This window comes from Lycium ferocissimum, unplaced genomic scaffold (genome assembly GCF_029784015.1).
Source record: "Lycium ferocissimum isolate CSIRO_LF1 unplaced genomic scaffold, AGI_CSIRO_Lferr_CH_V1 ctg2921, whole genome shotgun sequence".
Taxonomy (NCBI): domain Eukaryota; kingdom Viridiplantae; phylum Streptophyta; class Magnoliopsida; order Solanales; family Solanaceae; genus Lycium; species Lycium ferocissimum.
The window spans coordinates 27,540-52,400 of NW_026724775.1; the positions used below are offsets into that span (position 1 = coordinate 27,540).

General features: G+C 40.1%; 1 protein-coding gene across 1 annotated transcript; it reads right to left on the bottom strand.

The window, feature by feature from the left end:
- Window positions 1-5,442: 5,442 nt before the first annotated feature.
- Window positions 5,443-5,931, bottom strand: LOC132043843 (uncharacterized). The gene has a single exon (XM_059434309.1). The coding sequence runs from the start codon at window positions 5,929-5,931 to the stop codon at window positions 5,443-5,445; it is 489 nt and encodes a 162-aa protein (XP_059290292.1).
- Window positions 5,932-24,861: the final 18,930 nt, after the last annotated feature.

The window sequence follows — 24,861 nt, forward strand, 5'->3', positions numbered from 1 at the left end:
TTCGCATTTGCACTTGCCTCATTTTAAAAAAAGAAAGTGTCCCGGGGAAGTACGGTTGTCAATCGTACCGGGAAAAAGGAAAAAATATGCTTCTACGTGGATTGTGCTCTAAATGGACTTACTTTAGAGTTGCCACCTAATTTTTAGGAAATTAAGAAAACCAGTTCGAAAAGGGTTCATTTGAAGTAGTTAAGTCTTAAAAGAATCCTAATCTAATCAAAGTATGGGTAAGGGTTCTGGTGATCCCCCGAGGAAGGTGTTAAGCACCTTGGTATTAAGGATCCGTAAAATACGGTTGACCTACGGGTTCTAATAATATGTCTATGTAGATATAAATTGGTTGTGATAAAAATAGTTTTGTTTTATATTTCCGCCAATAGAAATTAGTCTTTCATGCAAAAAATGCCACTTTTCAAGAATCAAAAGTGGTAAAATTTTGCCCAAAATTGGGAGTTTAGGGTATCGGACTAGACCACTTAGGCTAATACCCGAAGGCTCTTAGCCTAAGAAGGACTCTACATAAGTCTACCCAAAAAGTAGTTTTGGAAAAAAAATGTTTCGAAGCATAAGAAAATAGTTTTTAAGAAAATAATTTAGATACACTATTATAGTCCATATAATATTCTACATACATATATGTAGTCCATTTTTTATTTCTATGCTTTTCTAAGTTTTAATCAATTTTTATTCTTTTAGCCTAAGTCTAAATAATCATATTAGTCTCACATGTTTTGTCCAAATCAGCCCACACGTCTAATTCCATAGTCTTTTGCAAACGTTCAAATCACTCCCAAACTTCCTAAAAGTTGGCATTTTTAGACCTTTAGTCAAATCAATCCCAAATTGTGTTAATGCTCCAAATTTAGTCTTATCTTTTATGGCAAATTCATTTTTTTGGCGACTTTAAAACATGGCAATCTCACAAGGTTTCCAATTGGCACGATAATTAGGGAAATAATCAATTTAAAGTACACAATTTAAATGATGTAGAAAATTTGGGCCAACACAGCCCAAAGGGAGAACATTCACACAATCAGTCTCGTCTTAATTCCAACGTATGCTCCATTTTTGCTCTAATGTTGGGTTGACTCGATCTAGATACGTTAGTGGGCCCTGTTGGGGCCCACCAACTGGTTTTGGATGAACAAAGAGGTAAAGGACATACATGACATTAGTATATGCTCACAAATTGAATTAAGTACAAGATGAAAACTATAATGGTAATTACTACAATGCCCAAAAAATGAATTACATCAGATCTAGGCCAAGCCCATATAATAACGACTCAAAACAGTCCCTAATACCACGAAATAAAAGCCCAAAACGATGGTAGTAGCTCGGATACGCAAGTCACAAATAATGGGCCCAAGCAGTGGGCCCAAACTCACTCTCTTTTCAATTCTCTTTAAGTGTCAAAACTGTGATACACGCAATATATTACTGATATACTACTCAGTTTTCTTCCTAATTTACTAAGTGTCAAGATTCTAATATACAGGATATACTACCAATGTATCACTTATATATGAAGAGCAAAACCCTTTAAAGGGCATACCTTCCATATATACCTGATATACACTACATATTCAATTTAATCTTGACTCTAAACACCACATTCAAGTCATGCACAAACCACAAATTCCCTAGAAATCCACACAATTGCATACATCAAGTTCTAGCTACTGCCCAAAGCCTGAACAATCAAACACAAAAGCAAAATACCACTGAGTGGTCCATCAGACACAAAGGGAAGGAAATACCTAGCTTTAGGCAATGCAAAGATAACTCAAGGCGAGGCACAAGAAGTATTTAAGACTCAGAAGATAACCATGGAATAACTAGGAAGAACATGAAGGTTTAACATGAATAAAAAGTCCAACATAACTTAACTAACCATTTTCCCGAGTCGGGCGGAGCGGGATATGTATCTTCTTCTCAAATCACGTTTGTGACAATAAATAACTCGTAACTTCTTGTAATTGTTAATTTTTATGAAAAAATAATAATTAAACGTCAATTTTTGCAGTTTTCTCGAGATTTTTGAATTTTGAATTTTGAAGGTGTATCCTTGCTCCGTCTTTGACTCGACAATTTTGAGAATTAAAATACGTGTCCTATGCGGTAAAAATTAGGTGTTAAAAATTGCCCCTTCAGAGTTCAAGGATGGCGAGACCATCCTTGAGCTACAAATTTGACAATCCTAATTTTTACCGAATAATGGCAATTACAGCTCTTTTGCGCAAAATTTCAAAAGTATGGCCGGACTCTGACTCTTGGGCTTCCTACATATCTTAGGCTAAATAAGAACTCAGGCCGTTTCTAGCTCTGAATCTATGAGGACTATAAAAAAAGTAAGAGCTTTTCTTTAAACTATCTCGAGGTGTCTCAGGATAATTATAGGAATATGGTCGAGCCTCGAATTTTGAGTAGCCTACATATCCCTGACTTTGGAAATCAGGCCAATTGTAGTTCAACTCGATGGCCCGAAAAGGAATATCCCTTTATGTGGGAATCCCTTTGACTATTTCCGGTGAAAAATCCGACCGGAAGCGGTTTTCAAAGATTTATGAGTGCAGTTGCTTGAGGTGATGTTTCAATCTCGGTGTAGAAAGCTTGACTCTCGTACATGATTTTTGACCAGTTGCCCAAGAAGAATTCCACGTTTGCTCCGCATGTCTTGAGTCTGGCTCTCTTGCTCCTATCTTAGCATCCTTCAGCCATCCCCAAATGCTGAGTCCTACGTGTTAGTCTCTGAAATTTTTTGATTTTAATATAGTCATACTTGAATGGCATTTAATCATTTTGTTGACATTGAAGTCGTCTTTCAATATTATATCCGTCTTTTCAAAAATGCTCGTCCGTCTTTTTTTTTTTTTTTCTTCTTCTTCTTCTTCTTCTTCTTCTTCTTCTTCTTCTTCTTCTTCTTCTTCTTCTTCTTCTTTCTTTTTCCTGTTAGTGTGTGTTTTTGTGTATATATATTTTTTGAAAAGGCGATCTACTCTAGACAATAATAACGATACTTTTACCGGCTCTTTTTTTGTCGTTTTCAGATGTTTTCATCGTTCAATGATAACTTCTGTTGGGATCCGGGTCGAGCTATACCGTATTTACGCATCATTTTCGTAAGCAAGATGTTACTAATGAAAATTGTGTTTTCAAGTGCGGGGTCATTTTTGTTTCTTATGCCATTCGCCACCCCTGAAAATTTGGACTCATATCATTTTTACATATTGCGGTGATTGTCGCAAATCTGGTGTCGACTACTTCGTTATCCTCATACGAAGCTTGTGGTATACCAGTTCGGGACTACATCACTTATATTCAAAAATACCCAAATGTAGATCGCACATCGAGTGAAGTATCATATTCCTTTCATGATGACTACTAACCTCTCGTATCCGTAATTACAACATTTAGTCGAATTTTCAAGTTAACTACCGTATATTCAAGTACGAGCCTTTTCTCATGACTACCACTATCCCTGAACCATAATTACGTTAACTTGAACAGACTGCAATAGCGACCGCAAATCTTGATGTAGGAATCACATTCATATTTCAGCGACTGCGGACATCAACCTCGGAATTATGCAACCTATTTTTGGCTACATATATGGATGACAACACAGCCCCTTCGGCACGTAGTCGTTTAATCCATATTGTTATTTTGAGGAATGAAGCTTACCTTAGTTGCAAGACTTTCCTTTTTTAACTCCAGGGAAGAATACCCGCCCGTCGACAGGGTTCACATCTTTCAAAAGGACTAGACTCGATTGTGAATACGGCATTTTGATACCAATATCAACGCGTCATTTTAAATTTTTAGATTTTTGGACGTCCACTCAGCCGATGTATCAAGGCATCCCATGCGACGTCTAGGCCGGGGTCTCAATACCTTGACACAATACTATTTAGTGGAGACCCGGCTTTTGGTACCGTGATTATATCTTTCAGTAGTCTTTAAAGTTTTTCTTTTGTAAAATCTTCGTGCTCTGCAAAATGAACAAACTTATTAGAGTAAAGCAAACTTTACTTGGGGAGGGCTTCGTTACCTTTCGTACACTCTTTTGCGCCACTAGTCCTTGACGTTTCTTCTTCACTTGGCCCATTGTTATTACCCTGTTTTAAACATTCTAGCAAACGAGTTAGTGTAAAAAATCCATGCTTGTTTGTTCCTGCATTCACAGAAAAATTTGTCAGCTTCCTATATGGTCAACCGCTTTTCCTGCAAATGGAATTCTTCCGTTCATATCTCAACATGAAAGGATGCTCATTTTCCTTAAAATCTTTTATTTTCTCTAGCATAGCTAAAAGTTTTTGGGTGATGACTTTTTGGAAAATATATGCATATACGTTTCGCAAAATAATATTTTATATATGCCCTTTTAATGTCATGACATTAGTTACTCAAGCAGGGTCTCCCGTCTCTTCTTCTTCTTCTTGACCTCGACTCGTGAAAATTTTTGAATTTTTTTTGAAAATTTTGCCCCAGTTTGTATACGTCTTTATACCAACTCGAATTTCACTATGTCGAAGGAATTTTTGAGACGCTGTCAAAAATTTTGCCCCAATGTAGAAATTTTAATTAGTCCGTTTCTTAGAACTGATATATTTAAAGAATTTTTAAGGTCCTCTAAAAAAACCGCCCCGCTTTCCTTGTTGGGTTACCTTTATCTTTCTCTTACTAAATCATTTCTAAGGTTTCCAAAGGTTTATTGGGAATTTTGTTTGGAATGACCGAGCTCGGGAGAGCGCCTACGTATCCCGTTTCAGGAATTAGGTCGAAACGTAGTTCGGGGTAAATATATCAATTTTTTTTTTGTGAGACCGAACTCAAAAGAGTGCCTACGCATCCCAAAATGGGAATCAGGTCATAACGTAGTTAAACATACATAATTTTGGATTTTTGGGTTAAAGCGACCGAGCTTGGAAAAGCGCCTATGTATCCCATTATAAGTATAGGGAATCAGGTCCTTGCGTAGTTCGTACATGGTTTTTTCTAAAAATGCAAACTTACAAGCAAAGGAAACATGATTAAAGCAACATAAACTATAAAAGCTCTAAATTTTCACAGTCATCTTCTTCTTTACACGTAGTATCTCTTGATGGCATCTGAATTTATTGCTCTTGGCCACTCTTGACCATCCATTTCAGCAAGTACTACGGCTCCTCCTGATAGTACTTTTCACACCATATAGGGGCCTTGCCAGTTTGGTGCTAATTTTCCTTTGCATTCTTCTTGATTAGGAAATATTCATTTGAGCACCAATTGCCCGATTTGAAAAACCCTAGTTCTCACATGCTTAGTAAAAGCCCGCGCCATTCTTTGTTGGTACAATTGACCATGACAAACAACAATCATTCGCTTTTCATCTATCAAAGCAAGTTGCTCATACCTCTTGCGGATCCATTCCGCATCGTCCAACTCAGCTTCTAATATTATTCAAAGTGAAGGGATTTCTACTTCGGCTGGTATTACTGCTTCAGTGCCATACACCAACAGGTACGGAGTGGCCCCAGTTGAAGTTCTGGTAGTGGTAAGATATCCTAGTAATGCATATGGCAGTTGTTCATGCCAGTCTTTGTAGTTATCAATCATCTTTCTGAGGATTTTCTTGATGTTTTTGTTGGTTGCTTCCACAGCTCCATTCATTTGTGGCCGGTATGCGGTTGAATTTCGATGAGTGATTCGGAACTGTGCACACATGTCCTTCATCAAGTGGCTATTCAAATTAGCCCAATTGTCTGTTGTGATTGATTCTGGGATACCAATTCGGCATATGATGTTGTTGCGCACAAAATCTGTGACCACTTTCTTTGTTACTAATGAATAAGATGTTGCTTCCACCCACTTGGTGAAGTAGTCTATGGCGACCAAAATGAAGCGGTGTTTGTTTGACATAGCTGGCTCAATTGGCCCTATGACATCCATGTCCCATGTCACGATCCAAACCCATAGACCGTGACGAGTGCCCGATCACTCCTGACCAAGCACCCCTAAACTCGGACTTGCCATATCTTTGAATAACCCGGTGGCCCATTTCTAAATCATATCTAAGCGATAGCATCTGCTGCAAAACTTATGCAATGAACTCTGTCTCGAAACACTCATAATTTATACACGTCGATATGTATATATAGGCATACGTGCAACGGATGACAGCACAGTCCGATATGGCCACTACATGCACTGTACCAAAAATAGGAGACCACAAAGCTACATGATATTCTCACTATATACAACTGTCTACAGACCTCTATGGACTCTAGCTATAGAAAGATAGGACAAGGCCCTGTCATACCCACATCTGTACACATCATAAATAGCATACCAAAAGCTGCAGCTCCGGATTAAGTGCATCGCACTAGCTGCGGCTGGGGAGATCCTACTGGTCTGGCCCGTCCGAATGACTACCTGAACCTGCGGGCATGAACGCAGCGTCCACAAGAAGGGACGTCAGTACGAACAGTGTATTGAGTATGTAAGGCATGAATAGTAACATAATAAGAGATACCGAACATGGAAAATAACATAATGAAAGTATGAAGATAAAGTAATATAAAAGAGATCAACTTGTGCCTCTGAATGCCTTTTTAAGGCGGATGTTGTGCACGCTTAGCTTTTAAAAAAAAGACTTTTCCATATATACATATATAATATCTTGTCCGGCCGTTAAGGCGCGGTAATATATATAGCATCTTGTCCGGCCATTAAGGTACGATTTTGTCCGGCCACGTAGACGCGGTGTTATATATATATATATATATATATATATATATATATATAGTATCTTGTCCGGCCATTAAGGCACGGTGAAATACATATAATTTCTTGTCCGGCCATTAAGGCTCGGTAAATATCTAAATTACACATATATAAATACATATAACATGCACGAGAGCCCAATTAAATGTTACTTCTCTATCGGAGTGACGTAAGGTTGGTAGCCTCCGATTTATATTATGGAACAATCATTATCGCTATATCTTACCTTGAAGGAACAAGTAACATAAGGTGAGACCAACAACAATGAATAAAATCAAGAAGGTCATGAAATAAACTCAATAATCTCATAATAACATCGAAATCATAAACTTGGAACCTTTAAACATAAAATCATCATTTTCATTGTAATCATCATAGAATCATTCTCATCTTTAACATCATGAGAAGCTTTAAGAATCATGAACTTCTAGCTTTTGAAAACAAGGAGGTTATGGAAACATTTATGGAATCATAACATAGGAATCATGCCTTTGAAAGAAAGGGACGAGCCTTAACATGCCTTTTTGGGCGCCTATTACTTAACGCTTATCCTTCCAAGCTCGTAAATCTACATTCAAGAGAATTCATACCATTGTTAGGCTTATCGTCATATGCTTATCTTAAGTCTTCGAATTAATTCCTTTTAAATTCTGCCGAAATTCGGACAGCATCTCCCTTGTATTCTTTACCTCCTCCAAATACCAAAACAACTCCCAAACAATACCAACAACATCAACAACAATATTCATAACAATATATTCCCTAAAACATCCCACACGATGTTTCTCCAATTTCCAAACCAACCGTAACAACATCCATAATACCATAATCAAAGAATTATATTCAATTTAATCTCAAATTAATCCAAAATTCTCTTTCAAAATCACCTCATGGCCATCAACTTCAATTCAACTCTTTATGACTTTTCTCCTATGATTCTTTCCTTTCTATAAATTGCTAAACCTTTACGTCATCTCAATCATGTAAATAATAGTAGGAAAAATATACCTTATAGTGGAAGAACTTCACTTTATTCACCCCTTTCCAAGATTAAGTTCATCACCACCTTGAAGAGAAACAAGAACAATCATCTTCCATGAATTTTCTTTGAGATTTTGATGTTGATATTCCCTATTGATGATATGGAAAGGTTGTGGAAGATTATGGAGGGTTATGGAGTATTATGGAAGTTTGTGGAAATTTATGGAGAGTTATGCAAGGTTATAGAACCCTCAAGAGTTCTCAAGAATTCTTTAGAAATATGAAGGATGAGAAGATGGTGAAAATGATGTAAATTAATGGGTTAGACGGGTATTTATAGGTGTGTTGGGTCGGGGTTACTGTAGCACCCCGGGTACTGTAGCAATGTTTTTCTGCTCCGTCCACCTAACTTGTAACGTCCATAACTCCCTGCTCAGATGTCGCATTGATGAACAGTTTGTTGCATTGGAAACTAGACTCGAAGAACTTCATTTTAAGCTTTTAAAATGCCTTAAAAATCTTTATATACCCAGAGATATACCCCTCCAAATTTGACCCAAAATTCTGTCCAGAATTCTGTCAAAATTTTTCCAAATTTTTGACTAACTTATTTCTCCACTTTTCTTGGTCCCGGAGACTTCAGAAACTTTCCATACATGATATTTATCATTGATCATACTTGATAATAGACGTTTACTTTGGTTCCAAGGTTGTCCTTCCCGGATACGACTTACGAGATCGTAATTCATCCTTTACTTCATTGTTACGTACGATTCATACCTGTAGCAGTACTGTAGCATGCATTTCTGCTATGTCAGCTGAACTTGTAACGTCTATAATTCTCTACTCCAATGTCCTATTGATGAGCGGTTTATTGCGTTAGAAACTAGACTCGACGAACTTCATTTTAGGCTTTAGTTTCACTTCAACACACTTCATATGCTAAGAGATATTCATCCCTCAAATTGGATCAAAATTTTCACACAAAACATTACCCATCCTTTCTCCAAAGTCTACTACTCCGCTTCATCCACTCATTTCCTTATAAAACCTTCCGTCATACCTTATATACATCTTTCAATCATTAAATATACTTAATAATGCTTGCTCCTTATATTCCAAAGTGGTTTTGCTTAACCATAACTCAACGTACTTATGTTTCAAATTCGATAAGTGCTTTTTGAAGATACGGGTGTAACAATTCTTGACCCCTCAAGGTATGTAAATGATTTCTACCCTTATATTTAAGTAGGTTATCAAGAGTTTAGTGATGTTAAGTGAAGAGAAGGTAATTGTGGAAGTGTTAAGTTGATGAAGGGCAATGTAGTGATATATGGTTGTTTTAAGAGATGATTAGAAACGGGTTTACGATATATATATTGATACGTGTGTGTGTGTATGTGTGTGTTGTCATTGTTAATGTGAGTATTGTAGTTGATGTGGGATCAAATGAGAAGTTGGAGAGTTGTAAGCTTACAAGGAAATTATTGTTTATAGTTCGTTGAGCTTTATAAGCATTTGAGGATGGCTAGTAAGCGAAGTAAATAGCCTAATTAAGCCTTATGTTATCTCAATTGTAGACATGCAAGTTCAAGAGGTAGAAGTTGGGTGATTGCATATACTTCAAGGTATGATAAGACTAACCTTTCCTTCTTTTAGCATGATCCTATGATATGATCCAACAAGCGAGTAAGCGAGATTACATATTACTCTACTCTTAGAAGTATTAGCAATACTTCAGTCTTTGATGTTCATGTACCCCATTTATAAGAAATCCTTCAGTTCATGGGTCCAGTCTTATGTAGCGCGATTCGCATACGCTACTATTCATGCATTACATTTATTATATACTATGTCTATTAACCCGTGTCTAGAAGACGTTATATGCGCACACATATCAGGCGTTATACACGCGAATATTAGATATATGTAAAGTATGAGAAGAGGTATAGGCGTTATATACGCGTTGCTACTATGATGATGATATTTATTATGGCCACAGAGGAGCTAATACGATATGACAAGATGCTATAGAGGCTTACAAGCGTTATATATGCACATATATCAGGCGTTATATACGCACTCATATAGATGCACGACCATCATTGATAGGTATGAGCATGCATATTATGTCCCGCCACGCAGGCATTATCGATTCTGTACATTTATGCGATTTGCGTATACTAGTTCATACAAGTACATGCAGATAGTCATTTGAGTTTATGAGTTCGTATCTTATCCATGATTCTTATGTATATATATGTTATTGTTCTTATGTCTTACATACTCGCACATTATCCGTATACCTCGTTGTTCGGAGGGCCGCCGTTCATGCCCAGTTGTATAGGGGAGCATTGTGATTGTGTGGTCTAGCTCGTGAGGATCCTTTAATCTAGTACTTTCCGCCGTGACGCTCCATCCGATCCGTAGCTTACAAATGCCGCTTGGTATGCCCTTTTGAGATATGTATGCATATGGGTACGACTGTGGCCCTGTCCCGTCCTTTTCTATAGCCTTTTATTCCCGTAGAGTGTCCGTAGATGGGGCCATGTAGTAGTCCGATGATGTATCCTTGCTCGCCCCTATTCTTTATGTACAAGATATAGCAACCTAGCCGGCTTGCACTATTTTTCTTCCGCATGTCAGGTATATATACGCGTATTCGGCCGCGTAGTTCTAATGGTTCTTTACGAGATTAGTTTGTGCCATTTATGGGCTTGATGTTCGATGTTCTTAGATAAGTATTTAGGGGTGTTTGGTCGCTGCAGAGGCATGACTTCCCGTCACGGTCCATCGGTTTGGGTCGTGACAAAGTGGTATCGGAAGGCAGGCTTCGTCCCTAGGGTTATCTACGGATTGTGTCTAGTGGAGTCTTGTTTATGAGTGTTGCGCCACACTTATAAATCGGGGGCTACAAGACATTTAGGATGATGTCATTCTTTCTCTCTCAAGATTGTGCGATAGCCACGTGTTAGGCGTTTTCGCTTTCGATGAAATTATGATTTCAGCGTTGCCTCCCAAGAAAGCTATAGCCGGAAGGGGCAAGAAAGCCACAGTGAGGCCACTAGTCGCACTCGACGGGCCACGAGGGCCCATGATGAGATTCGGAGTGAGGGGTCGTCGAGACATCATCACATACACCGCTCCGAAGACCTTTTTGATTCCTCGGCCGGATGCACCGACGGGATGTGGGATGCTGTACGGTTGCGACTCGTATTAGTAGCCGCCTGTGCCCGCGGGGGGAGTTGGTGTTGACCGGTGCGACGAGACCGGTAGTTCGAGGGTTAAGACCTCCTCGTCGGGTCCTCCGAGTTTTCGTGGTAAGTAATATGGACCCCCATGATTTCATTGATGGTATGAAGAGGACTTTGAGGGTTATGCATACGGATGAGATCGAGTCCGTAGAATTGGCTTTTTATAGGCTGCGTGATATTACAGTAAAGTGGTATCGTACTGGGAGTTATCTGGGGAGAGAATGCCCTCCAGCCGTGTGGCGAGAGAGTTCTCGCATGCCTTTATCCGCCATTATTTGCCTCCCGAGGTCGCGAGCCCGAGCAGACAGATTCTTACGTGATCGTAAGCAAGATGAGTGTCCGTGGGTATTGGTGTATTTTGATTCAATGGTCAGATATGCTCCTGCCCATTGTGGCCGAGATGGAGGATAGAGTTCATCGTTTCGTGCCGGTCTAGGGACACATTTGATTGATGCTTGTACGATCGCCGCATTACGCCATTTTGTGCATGGATATCTCCCGAATACAGGCATATGCGCAGAATTTGGAGGATCGCAAGTGCCAGAGGAGGAAAGATCGTGATCGTGACCGGGGCCATGGTAATAGGTCCAGATCTTTTGATAGTGGGGGTGAGTTTAGGGGAGGACAGAGACAGCAACTTCCTCGATATTCTTTTCATTCAGCAGCGAGTGCATCTCCGTGGTTTCTAGGTTTGAGATTTGATCGGTCTCATTATTCCGGAGCAAAGCTGCAGTTCTAGCAGCACCAGGCTGCGTGTCAAGACAAACCGAAGTCAGCCGATGTAGACCCCTTTGCCGCGATGTGCCCAGTATGGTAAGTTACACGCCGGTCAGTGTCGACTGGGATCAGATGGTTGTTATGCTTGTGGCCAGCTGGGCCACAGGGTGAGGGAGTGCCCGAAGAGGATTGGTACAGGTACGGTTCAGCCTATAGGGTCTGTAGCTGGCTCTTTTTTTGTAGTGCACCCTTCAGGGCACGTTTTTCCGACGGCGGGAAGGCGAGGGTAGAGGGAGGAGTTGGAGCATCCGGCCGAGCGGTCCCCGCACCGCGTATATGCATTGGCTTGGTGGCAGGACCGTGCGATGTCTCCGATGTTGCTACGTGTATATTATCGATTTTCTCCCATGATGTTTATGCACGGATTGATCCAGGTTCCACTTTGTCATATGTTACACCATTTGTTGCTGGCAAGTTTGGGATAGAGCTCGATATGATCAAACCTTTCGAGGTGTCTACACCAGTCGGTGATCCGATTATAGCTAGGAGAGTATACCGAGACTGTGTTATTATAGTTTGTGACCGCCATACCGTAGCAGATTTGATTGAGTTAGATATGATTGATTTTGATGTTATTATGGGCATGGACCGGTTGGCTTCTTGTTATGCTAATATTGACTGTAGAACAAAGATGGTTCGATTTCAGTTCCCAGGAAAACCCGTTTAGAGTGGAAGGGTAATGCTGCTTCGCCTAGGGGTAGGTTTATTTCCTACCTTAAGGTAGAGAAAATGATCAGAGAAGGGTATATTTTTCATCTAGTTCGAGTTCAAGATGTGCAACCAGAGTCGCCGACCTTTCAGTCTATTCTTTGGTTAATGAGTTCCCAGAAGTGTTTTCAGATAAGCTTCCAGGCATTCCCCCAGAGAGAGAGATTGATTTTTCTATTTATCTATTGCCAGATACTCTGCCAATATCTATCCCTCCTTATAGGATGGCACCTGCGAAGTTGAAAAAGTTGAAGGAACAGTTGAAAGATTTGCTCGAGAAGGGCTTTATCAGGCCTAGTACATCGCCGCGTGGAGCCCCAATGTACTATTTGTAAGAAAGAAGGATGGCTTTTTCCGAATGTGTATTGATTATAGACAATTAAATAAGGTGACTGTAAAGAATAAGTATCCGCTCCCGAGGATCAATGATTTGTTCGATCAGTTGCAAGGTGCTAAATATTTTTCGAAGATAGACTTGAGGTCAGGATACCACCAGCTTAGGGTGAAGGAAGAAGACATTCTGAAGACGGCATTCCGGACTAGATATGGCCACTATAAGTTCCGTGTTATGTCGTTCGGGCTAACTAATGCCCCAACCGTATTCATGGATTTGATGAATCGTGTGTTCAGGCCCTTTCTATATTTGTTCGTGATTGTGTTCATAGATGATATTTTGGTTTATTCGCCGTCAGAGGCCGATCATGAAAAACATCTACGGACAGTGCTTGGAATTCTTCGAGGTAAAGAGTGGTATACCAAGTTTTCTAAGTGTGAATTCTGGTTGAACTTTGTGGGTTTTCTGGGTCACATTATTTCAGAGGAAGGCGCTAGAGTGGATGCCCAAAAGATTGAGGCTGTGAAGAATTGGCCAAGGCCTATGGCACCAATGGAGATACGTAGTTTCTTGGGCTTGGCAGGTTACTATAGAAGGTTTGTAGAAGGATTTTCCTCTCTTTCAGCCCCATTAATTGACTCAGATATCAGCTAGGTTCCCATGGACAGATGCTTGTGACGCAGTTTTCAGATATTGAAGGATAAGCTAACTTTAGCACCAGTTTTGACTCTTCCAGGTAGGAGCGGATGGCTACGTGGTATATTGTGATGCTTCGTGTTGGATTGGGCCGTGTATTGATACATATGGTAAGGGTTGTCGTTATGCTTCTAGACAGTTGAAGAAGCACGAGAAGAATTATCCAACCCATGATCTTGAGTTAGCGGCAGTGATTCATGCCTTGAAGATATGGAGGCACTACTTATACGGTGTCTATGTTGATATCTATACTGATCATAAGAGTCTCCAGTACATCTTTACGCAGAAGGATTTGAACTTGTGTCAGAGGCGATGCTTGGAGAGGTTAAAAGATTATGATGTGGATATTTTGTATCATCCCGGGAAGGCTAATGTAGTAGCCGATGCCGTCAGTCATAAATATATGGGTAGCTTATCGCACGTGTCGCCAGAGAGAAATGGTCCGTGAGATTCATCGATTTGCTAACCTCAGAGTTCGATTGATAGATTCAGGTGATAGCGAGATTGGACGACACGGCGGTATCATCCTTGGTAGTTGAGATAAAGGAGCTTCGCATGAGGATCCGTTCTAGCGCATTACCGAGATACAAATTGACTCCTAAAAGAAAAGACACCCTTTGTGATCACGGGACGATGGAGGCGCGAACGCAGTAAGGTTATATGTTCCTAATGCTACGGGGCTCCGATGGCGGGGGGGAGGCACATTACTCAAGCTTATTCTATTCACCTAGGCTCAACGAAGATGTACCATGATCTCAAGGTAAAGTTTATTGCGTGGGATGGAACGAAAGAGATATAGCGGAATTTGTCGCTCGGTGTTCAAATTATCGGCGCAGTCAAAATAGAACACCGAAGTTCTGATATAAAGAGACTATGGAGATCCCGACATGGAAGTGGGAGGTCATTAATATGGACTTTGTTACGGGTTGCCCCCGTACTTAAGGAAGTGTGATTTGATCCGGGTCATAGTTGATAGGCTCACAAAAAGTCGGCTCACTTTAAGTCGTGGAACTACTTAGAAAATAACGAAGATTATGCAAAGCTTTATATGAAGGAGATTGTACGACTTATGGTGTTCCTTCAACCATTATTTCGAGAGGGGAGCACGGTTCACTCTATCGAGGTGTGAAAACTTGATCTTTGATGTTTATGTACCCCATTTGGCGAGTGATCCTTCTGCTCATGGGTCCGGTCTTATGCGACCATTCGTTCGTACAGTTTATTCATGCATTACATTCATTATATATTTATGTACATTGACCGCGACTAGAAGGCATTATATACGTATTACTACTATTATGATAATATTGATTATACCACGAAGAGCCAATATGATGGACGAGATAATAGGAAGAGGTATAGGCATTATATACGCATTACTACTATGATGATGATATTGATTATGGCCACAGAGGAGCCAATATGATATGACGAGATGCCGTAGAGGCTTACAGGCGTTATATACGCGTTACTACTACGATGATGATATTGATTATGGCCACAGAGGAGCCAATATGATATGACGAGATGCCGTAGAGGCTTACACGCATTATATACGCACTCATATAGATGCACGGTCATTATTGATAGGTATGAGCATGCATATTATGTGTCCTCAGAGGCATTATCAGTTACGCAGATTTATGCAGATTCAGGCAGATACTAGTTCATACAAGTACATGCAGTCAGTCATTTCAGCCTATGAGTTCAGATCTTGTCCATGATTCTCATGTGTATATATATGTTGTCGCTCTTATGCCTTACATACTTAGTACATTATCCGTACTGACTCCCCGTTGCTCGAGGGGCTACGTTCATACCCGCAGGTACAGGGAGACAGACAGGTGGACCGGCCTCGCAGGACCTCTAGGAGGCACGCTCCATTCGGTTCGGTACGCCCTTTTTGAGATGTGTATGCATATGGGCACGACGGGCCCGTCCCGTCCCTTTCACAACCTTCATTCCAAAGAGGTTGTATACGTTGTATGTAGTAGTCGATGATGTAGCCTTGTCAGCTTCTATTTTTTTGTGTACAGTATATGTAGCAGCCTAGCTGGCTTGCACTGTTCTTCCGCATGTTGTGTATATATATGCAGATATTACGAAGTTCTGATGGTTCCCTTTTATGAGATTAGTTTGTGCCATTTATGGTCCCTTGATGTTCAGTATGTCTCAGATAAGTAGTTAGGGGTGTTTGGTCGCTAAAGGCCAGACTCCTGTCACGGTCCATCGGTTTGGGTCGTGACACTTATAGTCAGATGATATCCATACTTGATGTTTCATATGTTGTCTCACAGGTGATTATGATAGCCTTGTTGGCTCGTATAGTATGTCCAGCATATCTATATAGATAATCTTCAGATTATCTGATACAAGCATGCTTTCTTTATAATTCTATTGAGTATCATATGATAGCCTATCGACCCACGTATGTTCCTATTGATGTCACAGATGTACGACAGATGGTACTTGACTAATACGGTTAGGTGCCCATCATGGCCCTCCAGTTGGGTCGTGACATGAGTCTTCGTCATTTTCACCTTTTCTCCTCATGATCTCTTTTCTTCTGATTCATTCAACCACTGCACGTGATGACTCTTTCATATAGAGCTTTTTTTCATGCTTGTTCTTTTCTTCAATGAACTGCTCTGTGACTGAGTCATCTTCATCTCCTTTATTATGTCTGCATCTATATCTATGAGAACATGTATGTGCAATCGTTCTATTACTCCCGTGTTTACTTTTCCCACTTGTGTCTAAAATTCACAGGTTTTTGTTCATTTTGCCAATCATCAAAGCTCAGACGTGCAAGTACCAACAGAAATGATAGAAACGGGAACCCCATGCAAACGAATTATCTCTCTAATGTAGATTTTAGCCAACTTCTCTGAAATATAAGTGGTCTGAACGGGTATGAAGTGAGCAGACTTAGTCAAACGATTCACTATGACCCAAATGGCATCAAACATTCCCAAAGTCTGTGGTTATCCTACTAGAAAATCCATAGCAATCCATTCCTATTTCCACCCGAGAATGGGCATCCTCCGAGAAATTCGACAAGACTGTTGGTGCTAGTATTTCACTTGTTGGCAATTCAGACACCGACACACAAACCCTTTTATGTCCCTCTTCATACTACACTACCAGTAATGTTGTTTCGAATCCCAATACATCTTTGTAGCCCCTGAATGAATAGAATACCTCGAACTATGAGCCTCCTCCATGATCAATCTAGTCAAATCCCCCACTTGGGGAATACATATGCGACCCTTGATCCTCAAAACACCCTCATAATCTAGAATTGCCTCATTGGCTTTTCCTTGCAACACGTTGTCCCGAATCTTACGCAACTTCGCATCATCAAACTGTCCAGCCCTAATCTCCTCCAATGAAGAAGACCGAGTTTCCACACAAGATAGAACCTTGCCCGGTTGCGAAATAACAAGTCTCACCATGCTATTTGCTAGAGACTAAACATCCATAGCCAAATGACCCTCTCCAACCGGTAATAAAGCTAGGCTACCCATACTCACCAACTACCTACTCAAGGAACCCGCCACTACGCTGGTCTTACCCTGATGACAAAGAATGGTCAAATCATAGTCTTTGAACAACTCCAACCATCTCCGCTGTCTCAAATTAACATCCTTCTGATTAAATATGTGTTGAAGACTTCGGTGATCGGTAAACACCTCACAATACACACAATAGAGATAATGACCCAAAATCTTTAAAGTAAAGACCACTTCAACCAACTTTAAGGCATAAGTGGGATAATTCTTTTCGTGCACCTTCAACTACCTTGAAGAGTAGTGTTGGTACTAGCTAGACTAATGCATATATGATTTTTGATGATTGAAAAAAGTTGAACAACGATTGACCTTAATGCCATGAAGAAGACAAACCAGGTCCAGATACAGGAAAGGATGCCAACGCTAGACATCTGGTTGAATGAAGCAGAAGTTCCAGATAGTTTAAAAAGTCTGAAATGGCAGCCAATAGAGGATGGTAAAAATAGGTCCAATGACATGTTCCATTGGAATAAAGCAGTAGAGACAAGTAGACAAGCATAGTACCAAGGCAGGTGGAATGCAGATCAGATAGTTAATGACTGGTCCACTTATATGATCTATCACAGAGGCACATGCAGAGCAGAGAAGATAAAGAGATAAGATGACTCAGTGGAAGAAGCTGTTATGAAATAGAACAAGTAGGCAAACTTTTCTATACAAATGAGTCATCAAGTACAGTGGAGGAATAAGATATAGTGGATAAATAACTAACAATGGTAAGATAATGAAGAAGAGGATAGGTGAAGTGACTCAGACCCAGAAGACAATGTTTAGAAGGAAGAAGTTCTTCAGCTAAATAGTTTATAAACAAAGAATGTGAATCAGGTTAATAGAAGAACCAAGTTTGCAAACATGTTCAATCACAGAGCAAGAACAAAATCAGATATCAAAGATTAAATGCATGATTCATTCCAACAATGAATAAATGCACGTGAAGACGACAAACACAGAGCTAGACATGATCAATTAACCAAAAGCAGACTCAAGAAGAAGTCAGAAGTATGAACGTGAAAGGGATGATGAAACATGTATAAGAACATATTCCATCTCAGACAGTGCAGAGATTCAGAAGCCGACGAACTAGGTGGATGAAGCAGGTTCGTGAACATGTTCCACGGCAAGTCCTACAGCAACTAGGATTTATAGAATTATGGAAAGAACTTGGCGGTCATGTATGCAGATTTCCCTGCCAAATTTGTAGGGATTATTAAGCCTTCTACACGTATTCGAAGCGGATTCAACAAGGCAAGAATCCAAATGCTACACAAATCCTACGTACGTGTCATTGACCGCCTAGTAAAGGGTTTTGTGTTCACTGACCTACGAAGCCTCATTGTTATAAATACCTACGTGTTTCCAAGAAGAAGTTTGCAGGACACAAAGAGAGAATTTAGAATATTGTGCTAACAAAAGATATATCCTATATCTTCATAAATCCAGGGTTGCGTCCCTATTACACACAGAAGGATCAATGGAGCTATTTCTTGAATAATGTTTCCCAGTTCTGAAGTCTAGATTTGTGTATTACCTTTTGTTTATCAAGTTGTATTTTTATCAGCTTTCATAGAATCATACAAGTAGATACAAACATTGTAAATCCAAGTAGGAAGTTTACTACTTGGAAATATCTTACTAGTCAGTGGTTGGGTAGCAAGGTGGGGTTTAAGCGTTAGATTACAAAGGTTGTAATTTGTAACTCGCAGTTGACTCATTGGTGTAGTGAAGTTGTTAAGGAAATCCTACTGGTCTGTAGGTCATGGTTTTCATCACCTTCTGAGCCAGGTGGCTTCCACGTAAATGTCGTGTGTCCTTTACTTACTTGTTGTTTACTATTTCGCATAAACACTAGCATAGAACAGGTAAAGTAACGTGTTCTTTTCTATAAGCAAGAATTAGATACGCATAGGATAGGCAGTAGGTCATGCAAAATCAACAAGTGGTATCAGAGTAGGTTCTCCTCAAAGGGTTAACACCTTGGAGAAGATCATGATGAATGTTGCACCTCCTACAGGAGACTCAGAAGGTCAGTCCACCAGAAGGCCACTATTTTTCAAAGGACAATCTTATCAATGGTGGAAGGCGCGAATGGGAGATCACATGCAACTAGAAGATTTTGATTTATGGGACAGAGTGATCGAATGACCTAAGTATCCCATGAAGAAGACTGAAGATGGACCTGTAGTAAGGAAAGAAAAGGTCGAGTTCACAAAAAGTGACTACAAGATTCTTGAAAATATTGCCAAGGCCAAGAATAAATTAATTTGTGGTATTGGACTTAACAAATACAATAGAATCTCAGGGTATACCAAAGCCAAGCAGATCTGGGATGCTTTGAAGACAACGCCTGAAGGAACCAGCCAAGTAAGGAAATTCGTAAAAGGCAATGCTCTCTACTGATTATGAGAATTTCGGATGAAGCTTGGAGAGACTATTGTTGTGATGTTTACTAGGTATACCTCTATTATCAATGAACTAACCTCACTTGGGAAAGTCATCTCGACGGACGACTCAATAGATAAGATATTGCGAACCCTATCAAAAGAATTCAAGATGAAAGTCACAGCAATCAGGGAAGCAAACGACATAGCAGATATGTCTAGACGCTAGTGGGAAACCTAAAGACATACGAGATAGACATGGAGAATGCAAGAACTGAAGAAGCCATCTCAAGAAGGTCTTTAGCTCTTAAACACACAGATACAGAAGGGGAAGAGGATATGGCTCTTACCACAAGAAACTTCAAAAAATTCTTCAGAAGGGCAAATTTTTTAAAAGAGACAGGAGTAACGATAGAGGACAAGCAAGTGGTTGTTTCAAGTGTGATAAAATTGATCACATGATCAAAGACTGCCCATAATAGGAAATAGAATGGAAGAAGAGTAGGAGAAATAAGAAGTAAGCAAGAACAAGAAGATAACCAAGGCAATAGTGGTAGCCTGGCGCTTTGATGATGACTCAGAAGATGAAGCAGATCACACAACACTCATGGCCAATGAGCTGTCAGAGTCAGATATGGAGGAAGAAATCAACATGAGCACAATGAGAGATGAGTCACTTGGTGAGCTTACAAGTTTAAAGGATCAATTATTAAAAGGGAGGTTAGCAGAGACAAAGATGAGAAGGAGAATCAGCTATTCAAAGAATAGGTTACTAAACTTAGTTCATCTATCTTGGGTCTTCAATCTGAAGTTCTGAGGCTGACGCTTAGATCAGGAAAGCATGAATTGAGTAAAGAGCACCCAGGGGTCTAGTCAGAGCTAAAAAGAGTAAAACGGAGCTGGTCTTAGAACAAGAACAATGCAAAGATATCAACTCAAGACTACTTCAAGCAGAGCATAATCGTGAAATAGCTAATCGATGGACTCAAGCCACTCAACTTCTGACAAACCTCACGAGTCAAATGCACAATATTACTACTAGATTAGGATTTGATGGGACGACAAAACTAGAAGTATCAGCAGAAGTATTATGCACTCTTTGTGGTAAGATAGGGCACTGCAGTGTCAAATGTCCAGTAAATATGAGCTATGAGGTGAAGAACCTACAAATTGCGAAAAAATGAAGAATATAGTAGATATTGGCAATACAAGGACGTTGCCTGATTGGACAAAGAAGAAACTGATCCATCCCAGGACTGAAGAAAAGGGACCTAAGTTTGTATGGGTGCCCAAAGGGACCCAAGTTTTTTTGGGTGCCTAAAACTAACCCCTAATTGATTTGCAGGTAAGAGAAGCAGAAGAGCAAGCAAAAGCAATATATGAATAGTGTTTGCTCAAGATATGAAGAGAGAAAACATCATTAATTCTGCTCACTCTCAAGATAAAAGGAAGATAATACTGCAAAAAGAAATTATCAAAATAGAAGGCAATCAGACGGCGGGAACTTTATGCGGAATAGGTAGGTAAACCTGGTTCACCGAAGGAGGGTTAAGCGAATGAAGAATGAACAGGTGATAAGAAAGAGAAGGGCTGAAAAAGGTAGAAAGCAGTCATCCACAAACGCACAAAACCCGTTGCTAGTAACAAAATAAGATGGTCAACAGGAACAAGTGGTGTATACTCCGGAGATTAAGAATTGAAATTCAGGATCTTAAATTAAGCAAAATCGAAGGACACATTCCTCGAAAAACTATGCTAGCACTAGGAATGATTAAAGTTGCACATGTATTCCTCAAAATTGGCTAGGAAGGTCGTCACAGATTTTGTGGTTTACCGAGTAAATAAAATATTTCACTCAATCTTGTACATTAAGTTGTACATCCTTTACAAGGTAGGTTTATGATCTTGCAAAGTCTAAACGTGATGACTGTCACAGAAGTAGGCCTCAAATCAAAGATTGCAAATTTTCTTCCGGTATATTTCTTTTCAGTACAATCAATTGCGTACTCAGATCATGGAACAACTTAGACAGCCTGTTCTACCTTCCCTTAGTCATGTCTAGCTATCCTTATTATGCATAAAAATGAGAAAAAGGGGAGCAATGATGATAAGCCTAGCAAAAGAAATAACTATCAAATCCTGCTTTTCCTAAAAGAACAATTCGACTAGCACCATATCCCCACATAAAAGCATACATTCCCTTCACAAATTTACCCATCTCTCTCACCTCGGAGCCCTAATGAAAAAAAAATGTGCAAATACTTCACAAGTTCTGACCAGTCTCCCTCCTCCTCACACTTCCTTGATCCCTCCAAATCAGAAAATATACCTCACCTTACCCTCACAAACACACCCTTCACTGATGTCCAAATGATTTTACCAACTGGAAAGATTAAGGGGGAAAGAACATTAGGTGGAGCTCATAAATATAGGGAATATGTGAAAAATCCCAAAACAGAGGATAAAAGGGAGGAAACCAGTGTTCCAACAACTTTTCAAGAAAATAAAGTGATTGATACCCTAAGCTCATCTAAAAAGGATTCATCTGAGCTATGACGAAACTGGAGCTATGGAGTTATAAGGGTTCATAGAGAAGTATGGAAGGTTGAAACAGAGAAAGATCCCCTCACCATCAAGAAAAGAACTACAATCAGGATCTTAGTCCTCGTGGGCAAAACAGGTGGAAAAAGATGGTGGGTCTTCTTGGAGTATAAAGGCGGGTGAAGATGAAGATCTAGTCAAGAGAAGGAGAAACAAACGACGATGGGATATCCTCCCAACCGAAACCACCCCCTAGCTAGAACTCTATAGGATTAGGACCTCCACATTGGTCACATTCACTTTGAAGTGATTAGTAGCTCTCCTAAACCTATCTTTACACAAATCCTCCAAGTAGTTCCGTAGATCTGTTATATATGGTTGTAACCAAGGGACTAGAATTGTACTTATTGATATATAAAATATATTGCATATCTTACTAATTTGTGCCTAAGATTGTATGACATGAATGTTTTCATGACTTAACAAGTAAATGTTCCTATCTGTGTATATGCAATAGCCCAGTGGTGATGAGTTGAATAATTCTAACGATAATCTGGGATTAACTTTTTGATGATACCAAAAGGGGGATGATTGAATTATGCTTTGTGTTAATCAACTGTAAGACTTATATACTAACACGATCAAATTTAAAGTCAAGTTAAAGGAATAGGTTGAAACATAGTGCAATGAGCACCGAAAAGACAGGGAATTTATCATCATCAAAAAGGGAGAATTTGTTGGCATTAGCTAGACTAATGCAAAAAAGAGTTTTGATGATTGAAAAAAGATGAATAATGATTCACCATGATACCATGAAGAAGAAAAACTAGGTCTGGATATATGAAAGGATGTCAAAGCTAGACATCTAGTTTAATGAAGAAGAAGTTCCATACAGTGTAAAAGGTCTGAAATAGAAACCAACACAGAATTGTAAGAACTAGTCCAAGGACATATTCCATTGCAATAAAGCAGCAGAGACAAGTAGAGTATTAAGTCAGGTGGAATGTAGATCAAATAGACAATTAATGGTCCACATATATGATCTTGTACAGAGGCACCTGTAGATCATAGAATATGAGGAGATAAGACGACTCAGTGGAAGAAGCAGTTTATTGAAGAAATAGAACAAGTATGAAAATTGTTCTATACAAGTGAGTCATCAAGTACATTCGAGGTGACAAGCGATACTGCCAGGAACTCTTGTTCTGAAAGCCGTTTTGGGAATATCCTCTTCTCTAACTCTCACTTGGTGATACCCTAATCTTAGATCAATTTTGGAAAACCATTTGGCACCCTGTAATTGTTCAAAAAAATCATCGATTCTTGGAAGCAGATATTTATACTTTATCGTCACCTTGTTCATATATAATCAATGCACATCCGTAGTGGAACCATCTTTCTTTCTCACAAATAGGACGGGTGCTCCCCACGGTGATGAACTGGGCCTGATAAATCCTTTCTCAAGCGAATCTTTCAGTTGTGCCTTTAGCTCTTTCAATTTTACATGACTTGTCGGTAAGGAGGAATAGATATAGGTTTGGTGTCCGGCAACACATCGATAGCAAAATCAATATCTCTTTCTGAAGGAAGGCCTGGATGTTCATCTAGAAATACATCCGGAAATTCATTCACTGCCGGGATGGATTGAAAAGTCGGCGATTTTGCTTCAATATCATGAACTCGGACAAGATGATAAATATAGCCTTTGGCTATCATCTTTCTTGCTTTGAAGTAGGAAATAAACCTACCTCTCGGGGACGCTGTATTACCTTTCCATTCAAGAACGGATTCTCTCGAAAATTGGAATTGAACTATTTTCATTCTACAATCCACATATGAATAACAAGAAGACAACCAATCCATGCCCATAATCACATCAAAATCTAGCATTTCCAGTTCAATTAAATCAGCAATAGTCTAACGATTACACGCCACCATCACACAATTCTTGTATACTTGTCTAGCTATTACCGGACCACCAACCAGAGTAGATACCTCAAAAGATTTAATTGGCTCGGGTTTCACCCCAATGCGGCCAGCAATATAAGGAGTAATATAGGACAACGTAGAACTCGGATCAATTAATGCATAAACGTCATGAGAGAAGATGGATAGCATACCTGTAACCGCATCCGGGGAGGACTCAAGATCCTGACGTCCGGCTAAAGCATAAATAGGGCCGGATGCCACTGAACCAGACGCTCCCCCCTCCGCCCCTACCACGGCCCACCGGAGTCCTGGGAGTGCGCACGCGGGCGCGCGGATAAAGAAGAATCGGCCTCTGCGATCCGCTGGGCTGAACCCCACCTCTACCGTACCTCGAGGGACGGTCGCGCATCACGTGCCCAGTCTGTCCGCAAATATAACAAGCATCTGAACCTTGGAGACACGGGCCCGAATGTAACTCTCTACACTGACTTCATCGTGGAACTGGTTGTCTTCTCTGGCTAGGATCACCTCTAAACTGGGAACTTGAAACCCTCGAACTCTGACCCGGACGAGAATAAATAGGGCGATCAAATCTCCTGCCCGTGAACCCAGGAGGTACTGAAGGTGCTGAGGGCCCGAATACCGAAATACCGTTTCGACCCCCTCTATACTCACTACTAGCAGATTTGGCCCTCTTACTCTGCCCTTTATCAATGTCGTGCTCACCCCTTTGCAGAAGTTGTAGCTCTTCTAAGTTCTGGGCATGGGCCTGAACACGGGAAATATCTATCCCCTCTTACAATGAAGCGGTCAAGCAATCTTTACAAATGTGGTCCTAAGCCACTCACAAATCTATACACTATATCTCCCATATCGGCTACCATAGTGGGAGCATACCGGGCCAATGAATTGAAACAGAGACTATA